General features: G+C 51.6%; 1 protein-coding gene across 4 annotated transcripts in view; it reads right to left on the reverse strand.

Moving 5' to 3' along the window:
• Positions 1–17452, reverse strand: part of TNIP1 (TNFAIP3 interacting protein 1) — a 57668-nt gene that overhangs the window by 20067 nt on the left and 20149 nt on the right. For 2 of the 4 annotated variants that reach the window (XM_078613399.1, XM_078613397.1), the window contains 4 exons: positions 5961–6122; positions 4361–4465; positions 2879–3016; positions 1694–1776 (listed from right to left, as the gene is read on the reverse strand). In XM_078613399.1, coding sequence (XP_078469525.1) covers positions 1694–1776; positions 2879–3016; positions 4361–4465; positions 5961–6087 — 453 coding nt within the window. In that variant the 5' untranslated portion in view covers positions 6088–6122. Of the gene's footprint in view, positions 1–1693; positions 1777–2878; positions 3017–4360; positions 4466–5960; positions 6123–12794; positions 13015–17452 lie in introns of those variants that run through there. The other 2 variants (XM_078613396.1, XM_078613398.1) reach the window with 2 other exon arrangements.

Consider the following 17452-nt stretch of genomic DNA (forward strand, 5'->3'; position numbering starts at 1 on the left):
CTACCGGCAATGCTTAAACAAATATAAGACAGATGTTTTTAACATTAAGAAGAAAGCATGAATATAAAAAAAACTCACCAGGTTAGTCATAAGCACTGCCTAACAACTAAACTATTTCATTTTATCAGGTCAGGCCCACTGAGCTATAACGGCTCTTTTTCAGAAGCGACCTGGCCACAAATAATAGCTCAACAAAGTGGCCTATCACGCGTAAATATATAGCAACGAAATACTCTAAAAAGCATGCTTCTAAATGTGGAGGGGAAAACTGGAAGACCCGAAGAAAAATCCATGAAACCACGGGGAGAGAGAGATGCAAACTCCAAATACACAACAGGCGTCAGGGTCGGTATCGAACCGACGACCTCCTGTATACCAGGCGAGGTAGTTAACATCTCGCCACCGTGGCAGGCCCCAATTGAAATGTGCAAAGGGGTCGACATTTTGGCCAAATGACCTTCCTTTAGGGTAACCTGGACTTGCCGATGCACAGACTTAAATTTGGAGATTGCACGTTTTACACTGTGGTGGTGGTGACTTTAGGCAAATGAAGTTGACAAATGAGCTAAAGTTTGACTTATGAACAATGTTCTATTGCTGGATGATAGATAGCAAATGTGTTATCTTGAGAATGTAGACCTGCATCAAAGGATAAAACTAAGGACCACATAGTTAATAACAGAAGTCTGCGGTCCTACAAACGGAGGAGGAACAGCAAAACTACACAAAATCTTAAATGTCTCTCACCGTCAAATCTTATTTAAATTTTTGACAATTCTCTGATTATTTTCTGTATGTACCGGAATTATAAAAAAGTAAAATTCTAAGTAGAAAATGTCAAGAGTGGAAGCTCAAACCAAACGCTTAATTGGGCAACCGCAAGTTGAAATAAATAGATAAATTATGGTTATTATAATGGTTATAATTGTTGTGGTTTTGATAATAAATCAAACAATAAAATTAACTTGTACTTCATTTCCTTTACCTTTTAATTTTTGTAACAAAGGTTATTAATTCAAATGAGGCGACATCCAGTTCTCAGCTGGTTAAAGTTAAAACTTAAAATAAATAACAAAAATATCTGCTAGAATAAAATTCAGTGGGAGGTTGGAGGCTGTTTGCACTGTGGTTTATCGACATAGTAACCCGAATTTGATTGCTGGTAAAGACTGACACACACCCTAAGTAAACATTTGTACCAACTCCTGGACACTACCCACTTCACTTCCCCACCTACACCCATCAACGTGGTGAGTTAACAAAAATAATTCCATGACCAATGCAGTGCGAAGTGGCCTTCATCCAGCAGCAGAATGACAATGGATGACATTGTATTAGTTCATTACTGCCAATAACATATCAATAATGATCAACAAAATCATACCACCAAACCAGCTCACACTCAAGACATCCGAACTCTTGAAGATTGAAAGAATGTAATCAAATTTCGATTTAAAGCTTTCGTGACTGCAGGGATTCATCTTCTTGGTTCTTTCGGTAAAGTCACGTAGAAGGGAAGTAATAAAATAATAAAAATAAAACATAATAAAATAATAAAATAAAATAATTCTCACAATTATTTTATTATTTTTATTTTTATTATTTTATTACTTCCCTTCTACGTGACTTTACCGAAAGAACCAAGTAACAAAGGCAAGTGCGTGTGAAAGACACCGCTTTGGTGAACACTTACCATTGGCGGTTGCGGTTTAGAAGAGCTTCCTTCGAATTTCAGATATTGCTTCGACCAAGAGATACCAGGTGGGATCACGGCTTCTAAATTTTAAAAGATACAACGCATTTAAAGCACGATGCTGAATTCAACGGGACACAATAACTCAGTTGGACACCAACCAAATGCGTGGCTTTCTAGACCAGAGCGATAAAGCTAAGAGGCTTTTTTGGCGTGGTCCCTTTTGTACGACTACTGTTTTACTCTGTCGATGAGTCACCAACATATTATTAACATGACGAGCTCCTCGAGGTGGAAAGCCCTTGCGTTAAAATACATCTCTGTACAGCTCAAACCATATCATCTTTATTTTGGAAAAAAAACATCGCCGTCTCATGCTCACATTTTCATATAAACAGTTTGATAATGTCACCCTCTGCCCTCTGCAATTACAGACCCATGAAGTTTGGGGTTTTTCTTTTTTACCCCAAACGTGATTCGCCACCGATAGCCAAAGCTTTTAGCCATTACTTTTCCCAACCGAGTTTCCATTGCCGTGATTAACAACAGCAGCTTATAAATGACGTACTATTCTCAGCTAGACTAGTTTATCCCTCAGCTCAATATACACGATGAGCAGCCCATTACACTACATCGATATAAATACCTCTGTTCATCACAGGGGGAAACCTGGCAAATTTAGTCAAGTCTTAGTGCTGTGGATTTGATTTAGTCAGTACAATTTATTGTAATGACTAAATTAAAAATCCAAAGACTTGGCTAAAATCCCACTGGTCACCGTCGACTACGCCAATACTAAAACTCTCAAGAGATTATCACCGGGTATTGCACATCTCCGGCTATAGTCCCGAACGAGTGACTGAATTTCAACATTCCTATGGCCACGGGCTTCCCTCTCCGAATGAACAACCGCTGTTGAATCTCCACATCGCGGCACTTATCTTATTCAACCCCCTGGAGAAACGACAAACTGAATTGACTCCCATACAGAATCCCAACCTCACACACAGCCCACCTGACCAAGCCCAGCGTTCCAGTACCAACGCCACTTGGAGCAGTGCCAAACGCCTCTTCAAAAAAAAACTCCAAACAAAAACTCGGCAATGTTACGCAGACGTAAACAAATAAATACTCTACGCCTACCACCCCGGCGCTGCTGTGGGTGGTGCTAGCGGGGCCGCCCACCTGTCCAAGCGGAGGAGGAGGAGCTGTTTGGGGAACGACAGCGTTGAAAAGAAGCGTTGGGAGGAGACTCACGACCCAAGTCCTCTACCCTCTGCCTTAACCGCAGTGCCTCTGCCTGGGACTCATTAAGGAGCAGGCCTTCAAGATGCACAGAACGAGACGAGGGCACAGGGTCAACACCGCCACGACCAACCACTTTTGTACGCGCGCTCTTTCACCGTCGTGTCGATGGGGCGGGGGGAGAGGGCAGGGCGAGGGGGGGGGTGACGGGGGGGGGGGAGTCGATTAATCGCGTGTGTTACGACTTTTATATTTCAGGTAACAAAGGTAAAACGTTGCTCAATTTTTCTCTTTCGTTGCTCAACGATCGAATCACGCATAAACGGCATGCTTTCAAGAATAACCGCTACTGAGCTCACTTTTCTAGTCAAGGAACATACATCATTACGCAAACTCCGGTCATCCTTGCAGCAGCGGCTTTTGGTTAACCATCAAACAACGACGGTCACGGCATCGCACGCTTTCAAATGCCCTTCTGCGGCCGTCTGGAACGCTCTTCCTTCCGATATTAGGAAGCGACTGGAGCTATGCACTTTTAAATCTAGATTGAAAACTCATTTATTTAGAACTGCTTTGCGTCCAGTTTGTTGTCTTTCCCCCCACACCTCCGATTAGAACGGGTGGCTATGTACAGTGCGAAAGATACATGCAAATATGATGGGCAAAGTTCTGTCCTATTATGTTTTGGTCCTGTTACGGGCACAGCAGTATTGACGAATGCGTTGAGTTGACAAACGTGCACCACCACCAATGCAGCATCATAAAACTGATCACTTTAATATATTTCAATCGTCCTTTCGGAATAATATTACAAAATAAAATAATTGAATTCAGAATTTCTCAGCGAGCAGCGTAATGTCACGACGTGTCAGGCAACGGCCACAGAAAATAAAAACATATAAACTACTTCTGACGTCCCTGCATTTTGCGTGTAATATTATAGCAGAATTGTCAATGATTGTGCAAAAAAGCTGAGCCTTTTCCAGACCACAGGCTCAAAATGAGTGAATATGTGACCACTTTGCTGTTGACAATTGTAATGCTGCACATCTTTCAGGGTTGTTAAATCTATCATAATTTACAGAATGGCAAACAATAATCAATATTGGCATTAAACATGAGGGTAAATGACATCTTAGGTTGAGAGATATTCCTGCCAAGAAAATTAAATCAAATTAAATCATGAAGGGAAAAAAAAAAAATCTGATTTCTGGATCAAAGAGTGGACCCGTAGTATGACAATTCGTTGCATCGCGTGGGAGGGTTACAGTGAATCACTACCTTCTTTGGAATTAAACATTTGAAACATTAAAACATTTACAATAGATCATCATGAATTAAATTATCATGAACTATGCTACATCCCTAAATCAACAGCAACAGCAGCAGCAAAGAGTAAATAAATTCAGAAACAAAACTTACCAAGGCTCTGCAGGCCTCTCATCCGCTCTCGCAAAATCTCATTCTCTTGAAGGATCTTTTGAATTTCTGCAGAGGTCACCCAGGATGAACCTGGTGTTGTCTCCACTGTGAACGACGGACGACCAGACAGAACACGGGCAAGGCAGTGATGGTGCTGCCATGCAACTCAAGCCCAATGGAAGTGTGCATCACTCTTTCCGTGGTGGACAATGCTACACTTGTAGGTGATTCAGTCAGGAAACATCCTGTCTGTCAGACCAACTGTGATGACTCAGGAGGGGCTTTTCCAGTCTGATGAAATGTAAATCCTCACTACGTGGAATTTGTTTTTTATAAACGTGCCATCATCTGCAAAGAATTGCAGTGGTCTCAAAGTTTCTCATATTTTAGCTCTGTGCCAGAGGCTCGATTGCCAGAGGTCACAGATGCATTGATGGGCATCTGTCAACATCAGGCAGCATGTTAACTTGTCAGTCGTGAGCGGATGGACTCTTAATAAAAAGGAAGCAGGTCAACCCGTGGTGTGAATTATAAATCGGCCCAACATGTCACTCCGCCAGGTGCCGTCTAAAAAAAAAGAGGCAACGAACTTATTCCCTTATGTAGGTGTGCAGTGGAGATGTGTCTACGCGTCCATCTCTTTACTGATCTTTGGAAACATATAAAGCACGTCCCAGAAAGGCAAATGACATATGGAAAGGCCACAATGTTTTACAATGCCCTGAAAGTAATCTACCTTATAACTTAAAAGTACTTCCTCTCCATGTAGCTGATAATGAGAATGACACTAGTTTCGCCATGAAGGCCACAATGTTTAACAATGCCCTGAAAGTAAAGTATTCTAACTTAAAAGTACTTCCTCTCCATGTATCTGATCATGAAAATTCCAGTGGCTTTCGTAGACAAATTACGATATTCAAAGCTGGGTTATGCAACACAGTGATCACAGTTAACCATATCAACACTGCGTGTCAAAGGCAGTGAACATACCAATGAGGTTAACAATCTCACTTCTGCAACCACCAGCAATACCAAAGGCATGGCTTAGCAAATGTAATATTTGCAACATGAGTGATAATCAGATAGCATTTTACAACGCGGATAAAAGCATAATTACAAATAGTTAACCAGTTTCGCATTAAGTTAAATATATACGGACATATCCAAAGACACCTCCACGTAAATATTGTTAACAAATAACATGTTACAGAACTGTATAATGTCCAACGATAATCACAATGCGAATGGTGCAGTCGAACAAGTGGTGGTCACTGGGGTCAGTAGTGGTTAGCACAAGGCGCAATGAATCCTGCGATCCGAATTCAATTCCAAGCCACGGCTAACATCAGTGGTGATCATCTCAAAGGGTCCTGTGCCTCCCACAGGGTCAACTCGGCCTAAAATGAGTGCCTGGTGTGGTGGCTGAACATCAGCGCCGGGGAGCGGTGCTGATCACAGCACCCACCCCGAGTGCGTCGCCGTGCCGGCCTTCATCGGCGCTCGCCAAAGGCACTTGTCCCCCCCAACGGTCTATGAAGGCTCCACGGGAGAACGTAAAGTCTTTGTTGCGTGGGAGACGAGTACCGTTGTGAGAACTTACCCGGAGGATGTAAAACCGTCGAGTTGTTTGCCTGCACGCCGTGCTGCCCTTGCCCAGCTGATGTGGTCCCGCTCATCCCACGCCCGCCCGGGTCAAACACTGGGATTTCTGGGAGCAGGTTTGACATCCCGTGCCTTACGGGTGTGGCAGTCGAATTAACTTCTGCCATCAGAGGAAACAGTAAAGCATGATAATGCAGAATGTTGTACACTCGTGTGGTTTGGACTGGTTTCAAGGTTCCACTAAAGTGACTTGGTGATTGCTGAGTAAAAATGACAACGCAGAGTGTGACATAACCACTGGCTCTGTCTATAATTAACTCCTGGAATTCACAATCTTCTATTTAAAAGTCCAGTGTGCATCACATGGGTGAGAGTCACAAAGGCAGGCATGTGGTTGAGTCAACATAAATGCATGACAAAAACCTTGCAGATCAATTTAATGTAACCAGAACTTAATCGCATACTTAGAATCCGAGTATTTCCTTAAAATGCTGGCCAGTGTACCGTTTTTTGACGTGAATAAAAAATTGCCATTTTCAACGAACTCAGCCCACGCAAACCACTTGCACATGCAGCCAGACGAAACAATCATTTCCTGTTGAGACATTTAAATGTTTTTTCCATTAAGAAGAATGAGAAATAATTCAGCTTATTTGAATAAAAATTCCTACATACATTCAAGTAAGTTGTTATAGATTGCCGCAGTATTTAATACTCCACCGCCGCTGAGAAATTGTTCCACTAGGCTATTTTGTCTCCTCCACGTAAACTAAACTACTAAACAATTTATATTTTACCAGGTAAGGCCCGCGTTATACAGTAGCTCTTTTTCAGAAGCGACCTGGCCACAAAGTGGCTTATCACGTGGAAATTGATCGCAGCCAAATACCTCTAAATGCATGTTGATTCTAAATGGAGAGAAACATCGGAGGTAAATTTAAGTACTCTATATTTCTATACGTATACATAACACACATGTGTTTAACCACTATACTGCAATGACTTCCTAATTCGTTTTTACTTGGTTTTATGTAGAGGTATATTTTTGTTAACGAGAACGTCCTCACCATCTGACAAAGCCAATCACCTTCTTGGTTCTTTCGGTAAAGTCACGTGACTTTACCGAAAGAACCAAGAAGATGAATCCCTGCAGTCACGAAAGCTTTAAATCGAAAAATAAACACAATCACATCAAGACTGTCACGTGGGCAAATACGGCAATCGATTTGGTGCTTAGGCAAAACCAGAGGAATGTTGAAAAGCAATAAAAAAATATTTGACAACGCTGTCCGACGTTTCGCTGGAGATTACATCGAGCATCATCAGGTGTTTAAAAAAAGCTCAGCACTCGCTTGATGATATTTTACCGGCACGGTCTGACCTAAATAAAACGCATTATGAATACAGTATTCATATTCTTTGGGTCTTTCGGTAAAGCCACGTACATAGAAAAATAAATCACGACGTTTTTGATCACAACACAAGCAATCGTCTTCAGGTGAAAAAAATGAACCCGTAAAAACAAAGTTTTTCACTATAAATCCTTTATATGCGTGGCGGCTAGAGTCCTCTCGTCCTCTGGCTTGAGGTGGCTGCCACCTATGGGTCAGATGATTGCCTGCCACCATTAAGCAATTGGTAATTAAATATAATTTTTTTTTTCCTAAAATGTAAAATTTTGGAATTTTTTTTCACGAAAATACATTGTCACGCACAACGAGTCTGTGTGCAAAATGTCAGCTCAATTGGATCACGGGAAGTGGGTTAAAAAACGACCGAAAGATTTGCACGGTCGTAAGCGCGCAAGCAAGCAAGTGAACTTAATATAAAGGATTTAAAAATCATATTGGTCGTGACATTCTATTAATATCTTATCTTCTTTAATATTTGTTAAAGGCACTTAACATATTTTAAACAAGAATTATTTATATGGCAGGGGCGCATGTATGTACGTTGAACTTCTTTCGCACCGTACGTAGCCAAACGCGCTAATTGGAGGTGCGGGGGAAGGACAAAAACGCAACACAAAAGGCAGTTCTAAAGAAATGAGTTTCTAATCTAGATTTAAAAGTGCATAAGAAATGGGTCACTAGGATAGAAGGTGGGGAGGGTAGGGAAGGGAAGAAATGGAAAAGTGGGGGAGGGAAGAGAATGGGCAATGGAGAAGAGGTGAGCTTTAAAAGAGGAATGGAAGGAGGTTAAGAAGGGAAACTGCTTATAAAACACTATCCGGCAGGAGAAAACACTTAACGTATAAACAGGACCCTGCGGGGTGGGCTGGTAGGAACGAATAACCAAAGAATATAAACATAATGTATTATTACACTTGTTTAGCCAGGAAAGCCCCACTGAGTCTAAAGGTTTGTGTAGGGTCCTGCCAAGTGTTTGCAGTAGGGGGCGATGTTGCTACACCGAATCGGACGATACGAAGGGAGAGTGAGGCCTAGTTCTAGGCTTTAGGCCTAGTTGTAGGCTTTAGGCCGCCGTCAGTTAATTTTAAAATTAAATGTTTTTATTATTTAAGTAAAAGCTTTAAATTTAAATGTTTCTATTTAGAAGCACCAGGGAATGTAACATTGTTAAACATTAACTCACTTGCACACACGCGGGGGTATGATACGAAGGGAGAGTGATAGGCGTAGTTCGAGGCTTTAGGCCTAGCTGTAGGCTTTAGAGCGCTGTGAGTTATTTTTTAATTTCAAAGTTTTAATTAAAAGCTATCTCAGGAAATTATAAGGGAATGTTACACTTGTTTAGCCAGGAAAGCCTCACTGAGTCTAAAGGTTTTTGTAGGGTCATGGCAAGTGTTTTCAGTAGGGAGCGTTGTTGCTACACGTAATCGGACATCGGACGGATGGACGGACGGACGATATTATTTTTTTATTTCAAAGTTTTAATTAAAAGCTATCTCAGGGAATTATAAGGGAATGTTACACGTGTTCAGCCTGGAAAGCCTCATTAATTTAAATGTTTTAATTAAAAGCTATCTGAGGGAATTATAAGGGAATGTTACACTTGTTTAGCCAGGAAAGCGTCACTGAATCTAAAGGTTTTTGTAGGGTTATGCCAAGTGTTTGCAGTAGGGGGCGATGTTGCTACACGGACGGACGGACGGACGAAATAATCTATTGGTGGCTGGTCCACTTCGTTCCTACCAGTAATAGTTCCGCCTATATTAAGGACTGTACAGGGACTTCTCTACTGATGAACATTCGACTTCCGAACTTTCAGAGGTACGAACAAACCTGTTCGTATATACACTTGCCTGTTCTAAGTCCTAAGTTAAACCGGCGCACAATAGATGGAGGTGGTGGCATCTACATCTGCAGAATATGAACGTTGGCATCTCTATTCCCCGTGTTTAGTGTACATGCCGTACATGTTTAGAATCGGCAGGAGTAAAGTTGGACTTACGAACAAATCGACTTACAAACAGCCCTCTGGAACCTAACTCGTTCCTAAGTAGAGGAGTCCCTGTTTCTATTAGACTTGATCGATTGGTCTCATCCATATCACAATTTAAATCACCGTATCGAAGGACAAAAACACTCCCCGTGCTTTCTGCTTGCTTGACAATGATAGACTTTGGATTCCTTCCAACAGTCTCTTTTTGAAACCTCTTAACAACCACGGGTCATTTCAAGAAACAGTATTCGTTCGTATCTCTTGCAACTTCAAAGGTGCTGTTAGCATTTTTGGCCTTTGAGCCCGTGCCTGGCAAATTTAACTGCATCTCTCTTTCACAGCCACTGCTGGTGCCGGTGGGTGCACAGCAGCATCCTGAACACAACTGGACCATTCCTCATCGGGGAAATGTTATGCCGACTTAAAAGTGCATGAAACACAATTCATACAAAGTTCACAGCGATATAAGGTGTCAATTTAGGATTATTCTGATGCGGTGGCACCATTAGACTCGCAGCAATGAGCTGCCACCGCTGAGTGTCTTGGGTTCGAATCCAGGTTTCAGCCAACTGGGATTCTACCATTTTCTCAAGGATAGCAGAGTGGATGATCTCCTGCCGGTCACCATCGACTGTACAAAATATACCATCATGCTAAATGTGGTTCTGTACTTCATTTGCCTAAATAACTACCCTCGGCTTACACTAACTTCGATGTGGTCTCCAGCTGTGTCCCCTCCGACAAAAGATCTTCAATCGCGCGAGCCCTCTCTGACTGAAGTACCATCACGCGGCCCATGCCAAGGCCGTCACCCAGCAGTGGATTGGCAAAGAACTGCGGATTGTCACTCACTTACATGACAGCCTCGTTAGGCAAACACAAAGACACACACACACTCGATATCAGTACAAAGACACCCGTATAGCCTGTTACAGACTGTTGGGGAAAGTGCTGTTAGCGAGCACCTATGAAGGCTACCACGACACACAACGGGGTGGTGTGGCCAACACCACGCCCAGGCCGCCTTTGTCTCACCAGTGGCGATATTTACTACACACCACACCGCTTACTCGTTTGAGGCCGAGTCAACCTAGGGGAGGCAGATAATCGTCACTGGTGTTGGCCGTGAGCGGGAATCGTACCCGGGTCGCCAGGTTGGTAGCGAAGTGCACTAACCACTACACTACCGCTCCCCACCTGTACAATACATGTGTAGTGACACAGCGCCGACTGCTATCCAGCAGCGGCAACTGCGGTGGAGAGTTAGCGCACACGCCGTTGAGTACATACACTGTGCGTGTGCCGGCAGGGTGGAGGAACTGGGGCAAGGGTCACAGAAGACCTCACAGGGAGGGCCTCTGGAACCCTCTGGTGGGTTCGAGAAAGGAGGCGCGGCCAGAGCGGAGCCAAACCGCACCGAGGAGAATAAAAGCAGCGGAGAGCGAGAGCTCCAGGCTGCCGGTAGGGGACTCGTCTCGTCGTTGCTGCCACCTTCGCCCGACCATTGCAGGGCCGGGCAGTAGTCTGCCTAAACATGAAAGGGTCGTGTCTAGGCCGGGCATGTCCGGCAGCGTGGTCGAGAGTGAGGAGGCAGGAGTTGGTGTGAACGGGATAATAAAGAGACTGTGCCTCCTGCGACGACCTCGTCTACGACTGAGTGTGTACGTCGCACACCACACGAACCCAAACAGCTGCATCAATGCAGCTGTTTGGGTTCCCCTGTGTCGCCTTTAACAGACTGTGGGGGCAATTGTTGCTGATAGCGAGCACCCTAACAAGGCCGGCAACAGCACACGAGTCACAACCACGCCCGGACACCTTTGATTCCCCCAAGGCTGATGTTTATAAACACAACACACCGGGCGCTTAATTACAGACCACTCGAGACCCGCCCCCCCCCGTACTAGACATCTGTGCTTAAGAGCTTCATAGCTCATCGGATTTCTCCGGGATAAATGAACCTTATAGCAGTAGCCCGGTTCTCGCATAATATCCGTGATGCAGTCATTATTATTATTACACGCTTTTATTTAACTCCCTGTCTGTTCTTGTTGTTGTTGTTGTCGTATCCTCAAATCTTGTAATTCAGTTCTAACCCACTTCCCAATGTGGTATCGACTGCAAACTTGGTATACTTATGTCATACTGATGACAATACTATATTGATATATTCTATCATAAAAAAATATATTTTTTGTTTTTAAACATAATTTTTACACGCTTTTTATTAACTCACTGTTGTTGTTTCCTCTAATCTTGTAACTCAATTTTATCCCACTTCCCAACGTGGTATCGACTGCAAACTTGATATACTTATGTCATACTGATGACAATACTACATTCTATCATTAAAAAAAATGTAAACATTATTTTTACACGCTTTTTATTAACTCACTGTTGTCGTATCCTCAAATCTTGTAAATCAGTTTTAACACACTTCCCAATGTGGTATCGACTGCAAACTTGATATACTTATGTCATACTGATGACAATACTATATTCTATCATAAAAAAATATTTTAAAACCATTTTCTTTATGTTATGTTGCGGCTTGGGTATAATTGTCCACGCTCAACTCACGTTGGCTGTAAATCACCACGGCCCCCCTTACGTTGTGCAAAGCCTCGGGGCCACTTCCTGGAGTCGTGGAGTTCTGCCATTACTAGCACGGTACATTTCATAAAAGCGTGTTTTTTTAAAAGTTTTATTTAAATATTACTTAGTCTGTTGATGGTCGGCGATGCGGCAATCGACTCATCTCGACGAGCTGTACACGATGCACCACGTTAATTCGACATCGCAGAATATCACCGATTTCAGATTGATTGTTACCCCAGTCGCGGAGTTGAAGTAACACGCCTGGGAAAAAAAAACTAGTGTCCCATAAATAAACTATTTAATTGCCATAAACATCAAATAAAGATTCCGATTCGTACTCGCAATCGACCTGGGTGAGGTCAACGAGAGTTTAAGCAGCCGGTCAGCCCGGACAAGTCCTGGGCGATGACCATTCTCGAGGAAAGCTGCGGCGATACTTTTCCACTGCGGGCAAGCATTGCTATGTTGCTGTAGCCGCATGTTTTATGCTCCCACGTCCGACCTTCAGTGGCAGCTGACCGCGGTGGTGAAGTATGGTCAAATTACTGTACACCACCCACAACACCACCCACCGCCAGGCCACGTAACCCACCAAACTAGACGTCTGGCAAAACTCGAGACGCGGGGCTGGTAAAGTCGCTAATATTGTGGTTATTTTGTTTAAAAAATAAACTACTCACAACGTTAACAGGGTGTCCAGGCTACTGCGGTGTAGACGTCCGAGACCCAGGGCCTAGGACAGGCCGCCTCCAGTTCCGCGTTACAATCACACACACACTCACACGGGTAAACACACGAGCCTCCCCTACTGTGGTGACATAAAGCGTACCTTTGTTGTTGTTGCTTGGCCTTTAAGTCTTCATAATGTTTGTGTGTTGACGCCACTGGCGCAGCACAAGCTGCTGGTGAGGGGTGAGGGTGAGGGGTGAGGCACGCAACCAGCACTTCCCCCCTCGCTAAACTCGGCTTCGTGGATAATTCCCAGCGTCACCGCGACCACCCCCACGTGACGCGGCCGGTGACGTGTGCGGGTGACCCGCCCCTCACCCTTCCCCCGACCCACCCCCTCCCCCCGCCCCTCCCCCTCACATCAACCCTCCCCTTACCCCTCCCCTCACCTCAAACCCTTCCCCCTACTCCTCCCCTCACCCCTCCCCCCCCTCACCCCTCCCCTCACCCCTCCCCTCACCCCTCCCCTCACCCCTCCCCTCACCCCTCCCCTCACCCCTCCCCTCACCCCTCCCTCCCCCTCACCCCTCCCCCCTCCTCCTCCCCTCACCCCTCCTCACCCCCTCACCCCTCTCCCCCCTCACACTCACCCCCTCCCCCCTCACCCTCCCCTCACCCTCCCCCCGCTCCCCCATCCCTCCTCACCCTCCCCCCGCTCCCCCTCCCCCCTCACCCTCCCTCACCCTCCCCCCTCTCCCACTCCCCCTCACCATCCCCCCCTCACCCTCCCCCCCACACCCCTCACCCTCCCCCCCACAACCCTAACCCTCCCCCCCACAACCCTAACCCCCTCACCCTCCCCCCCACAACCCTAACCCTCCCCCCACAACCCTAACCTCCTCACCCTCCCCTCTCACTCTCCCCTGCCCACCCACACCCTCCCCCCCTCACCCCTCACCCTCACCCCTCAACCTCCCCCCCTCAACCTCCCCCCCACACCTCCCCCCTCAACCTCCACCCTCACCCTCCCCCCTCACCCTCTCCCCTCACCCTCTCCCCTCACCCTCCCCCCCACACCCCCCCACACCTCCCCCCTCAACCTCCACCCTCAACCTCCCCCCCTCACCCTCCCCCTCACCCCCCTCCCCCTCCCCCCCTCCCCCTCCCCCCCTCACCCTCCCCCCCTCACCCTCCCCCCCACACTCCCCCCTCACCCTCCCCCCCACACTCCCCCCTCACCCTCCCCCCCACACTCCCCCCCTCACCCTCCCCCCCTCACCCTCCCCCCCACACCTCCCCCCCACACCCTCCCCCCCTCAACCTCCCCCCCACACCCTCCCCCCCTCACCCTCCCCCCTCAACCTCCCCCCTCAACCTCCCCCCCACACTCCCCCCCTCACCCTCCCCCCTCACCCTCCCCCCTCACCCTCCCTCACCCTCCCCCCTCTCCCACTCCCCCTCACCATCCCCCCCTCACCCTCCCCCCCACACTCCCCCCTCACCCTCCCCCCCACACTCCCCCCCTCACCCTCCCCCCCTCACCCTCCCCCCCACACCCTCCCCCCCACACCCTCCCCCCCTCAACCTCCCCCCCACACCCTCCCCCCCCTCACCCTCCCCCCTCAACCTCCCCCCTCAACCTCCCCCCCACACTCCCCCCCTCACCCTCCCCCCCTCACCCTCCCCCCTCACCCTCCCTCACCCTCCCCCCTCTCCCACTCCCCCTCACCATCCCCCCCTCACCCTCCCCCCCACACCCTCACCCTCCCCCCCACAACCCTAACCCTCCCCCCCACAACCCTAACCCCCTCACCCTCCCCCCCACAACCCTAACCCTCCCCCCACAACCCTAACCTCCTCACCCTCCCCTCTCACTCTCCCCTGCCCACCCACACCCTCCCCCCCTCACCCCTCACCCTCACCCCTCAACCTCCCCCCCTCAACCTCCCCCCCTCAAACCTCCCCCCACACCTCCCCCGCTCAACCTCCACCCTCACCCGCCCCCCGCTCCCTCGCCCTCACCCTCTCCCCGCACCCTCCCCCCCACACCCCCCCACACCTCCCCCCCTCAACCTCCCCCCTCACCGCTCCCCCTCACCCCCTCCCCCTCCCCCCCTCCCCCGCCCCCCTCACCCTCCCCCCCTCACCCTCCCCCCCACACTCCCCCCTCACCCTCCCCCCCACACTCCCCCCTCACCCTCCCCCCCACACGCCCCCCCTCACCCGCCCCCCCTCACCCTCCCCCCCACACCCGCCCCCCCACACCCTCCCCCCCTCAACCTCCCCCCCACACCCTCCCCCCCCTCACCCTCCCCCCTCAACCTCCCCCTCAACCTCCCCCCCACACTCCCCCCTCACCCTCCCCCCCTCACCCTCCCCCCCACACCCTCCCCCCCTCAACCTCCCGCCCACACCCTCCGCCCCCCCTCACCCGCCCCCCCCCGCACCCTCCCCCCCTCAACCTCCCCCCCTCAACCTCCCCCCCTCAACCTCCCCCCACACCCTCCCCCCCTCAACCTCCCCCCGCACCCTCCCCCCACACCCCCCACACCTCCCCCCTCAACCTCCACCCTCACCCTCCCCCCCTCACCCTCCCCGCTCCCCCTCCCCCTCCCCCCTCACCCTCCCCCCCACACTCCCCCCGCACCCGCCCCCCCACACTCCCCCCCTCACCCGCCCCCCTCAAACCTCCCCCCTCAACCGCCCCCCGCTACCTCCCCCCCTCACCCTCCCCCTCACCCCCTCCCCCCTCACCCTCCCCCCTCACCCTCCCCCCCTCACCCTCCCCCCCACACCCTCCCCCCCACACCCTCCCCCCCACACCCTCCCCCTCACTCCCTCCCCGCCCTCACCCTCCCCCCACACCCGCCCCCACCCTCCCTCCCCTCACCCTCCCCCCCTCACCCGCCCCCCGCACCCTCCCCCCGCACACCCTCCCCTCCCGCCCCCGCCCCCCCTCACCCTCCCCCCCGCCCCCCTCACCCTCCCCCCCTCACCCGCCCCCCCTCACCCCCCCCCACACACCCTCCCCCCCTCACCCTCCCCCCCCTCTCACCCGCCCCCCGCACCGCCCCCCCACACCCTCCCCCCCTCACCCGCCCCCCCACACCCTCCCCCACCACACCCGCCCCCCGCATACCCTCCCCCTCCCCCCCACTCCCTCCCCCCCACACCCTCCCCCCTCACCCTCCCCCCTCACCCTCCCCCCTGACCTCCCACCCTCACCCCTCAACCTCCCCCCCTCAACCGTCCCCCCCTCAACCTCCCCCCCGCAACCTCCCCCCTCTACCTCCCCCCTCACCCTCACCCTCCCCCTCCCCCTCACCCCCTCCCCCTCACCCCCTCCCCCCTCCCCCTCACCCCTCCCCCTCCCCCCACACCCTCCCCCCGCCCCCCCACACCCTCCCCCTCCCCTCCCTCCCCCCACCCTCCCTCCACACCTCCCCCCCTCACCCTCCCCCCCACACTCCCCCCTCACCCTCCCCCCCACACTCCCCCCTCACCCTCCCCTCACCCTCCCCCCCACACTCCCCCCTCACCCTCAACCTCCCCCCTCAACCTCCCCCCTCAACCTCCCCCCTCAACCTCCCCCCTCAACCTCCCCCCTCAACCTCCCCCCTCAACCTCCCCCCTCAACCTCCCCCCTCAACCTCCCCCACTCCCTCCCCCCCTCACCCTCCCCCCACACCCTCCCCCCCACACCCTCCCCCCTCATACCCTCCCCCTCCCCCCCACACCCTCCCCCCCACACCCTCCCCCCTCACCCTCCCCCCTCACCCTCCCCCCTGAACCTCCCACCCTCACCCCTCAACCTCCCCCCCTCAACCTCCCCCCCTCAACCTCCCCCCCTCAACCTCCCCCCTCAACCTCCCCCCCCTCAACCTCCCCCCCTCACCCTCACCCTCCCCTCCCCCTCCCCCCCACACCCTCCCCCCCTCACCCTCCCCCCCACACCCTCCCCCCCTCACCCTCCCCCCCCACACCCTCCCCCCTCATACCCTCCCCCTCCCCCCCACACCCTCCCCCCCACACCCTCCCCCCTCACCCTCCCCCCTCACCCTCCCCCCTGAACCTCCCACCCTCACCCCTCAACCTCCCCCCCTCAACCTCCCCCCCTCAACCTCCCCCCCTCAACCTCCCCCCCTCAACCTCCCCCCCTCACCCTCACCCTCCCCCTCCCCCTCACCCCCTCCCCCTCACCCCCTCCCCCTCCCCCTCACCCCCTCCCCCTCCCCCCCACACCCTCCCCCCTCCCCCCCACACCCTCCCCCCTCCCCCTCCCCCTCCCCCCACCCTCCCTCCACACCTCCCCCCCTCACCCTCCCCCCCACACTCCCCCCCTCACCCTCCCCCCACACTCCCCCCCTCACCCTCCCCTCACCCTCCCCCCCACACTCCCCCCTCACCCTCAACCTCCCCCCTCAACCTCCCCCCTCAACCTCCCCCCTCAACCTCCCCCCTCAACCTCCCCCCTCAACCTCCCCCCTCAACCTCCCCCCTCAACCTCCCCCCACACCCTCCCCCCCTCACCCTCCCCCCCACACCCTCCCCCCCACACCCTCCCCCCTCATACCCTCCCCCTCCCCCCCACACCCTCCCCCCCACACCCTCCCCCCTCACCCTCCCCCCTCACCCTCCCCCTGAACCTCCCACCCTCACCCCCTCAACCTCCCCCCCTCAACCTCCCCCCCTCAACCTCCCCCCCTCAACCTCCCCCCCTCAACCTCCCCCCCTCACCCTCACCCTCCCCCTCCCCCTCACCCCCTCCCCTCACCCCCTCCCCCTCCCCCTCACCCCCTCCCCCTCCCCCCCACACCC

The sequence above is a fragment of the Lampetra planeri genome, chromosome 41 (genome assembly GCF_965212315.1).
Source record: "Lampetra planeri chromosome 41, kcLamPlan1.2.h2, whole genome shotgun sequence".
Lineage (NCBI taxonomy): Eukaryota > Metazoa > Chordata > Hyperoartia > Petromyzontiformes > Petromyzontidae > Lampetra > Lampetra planeri.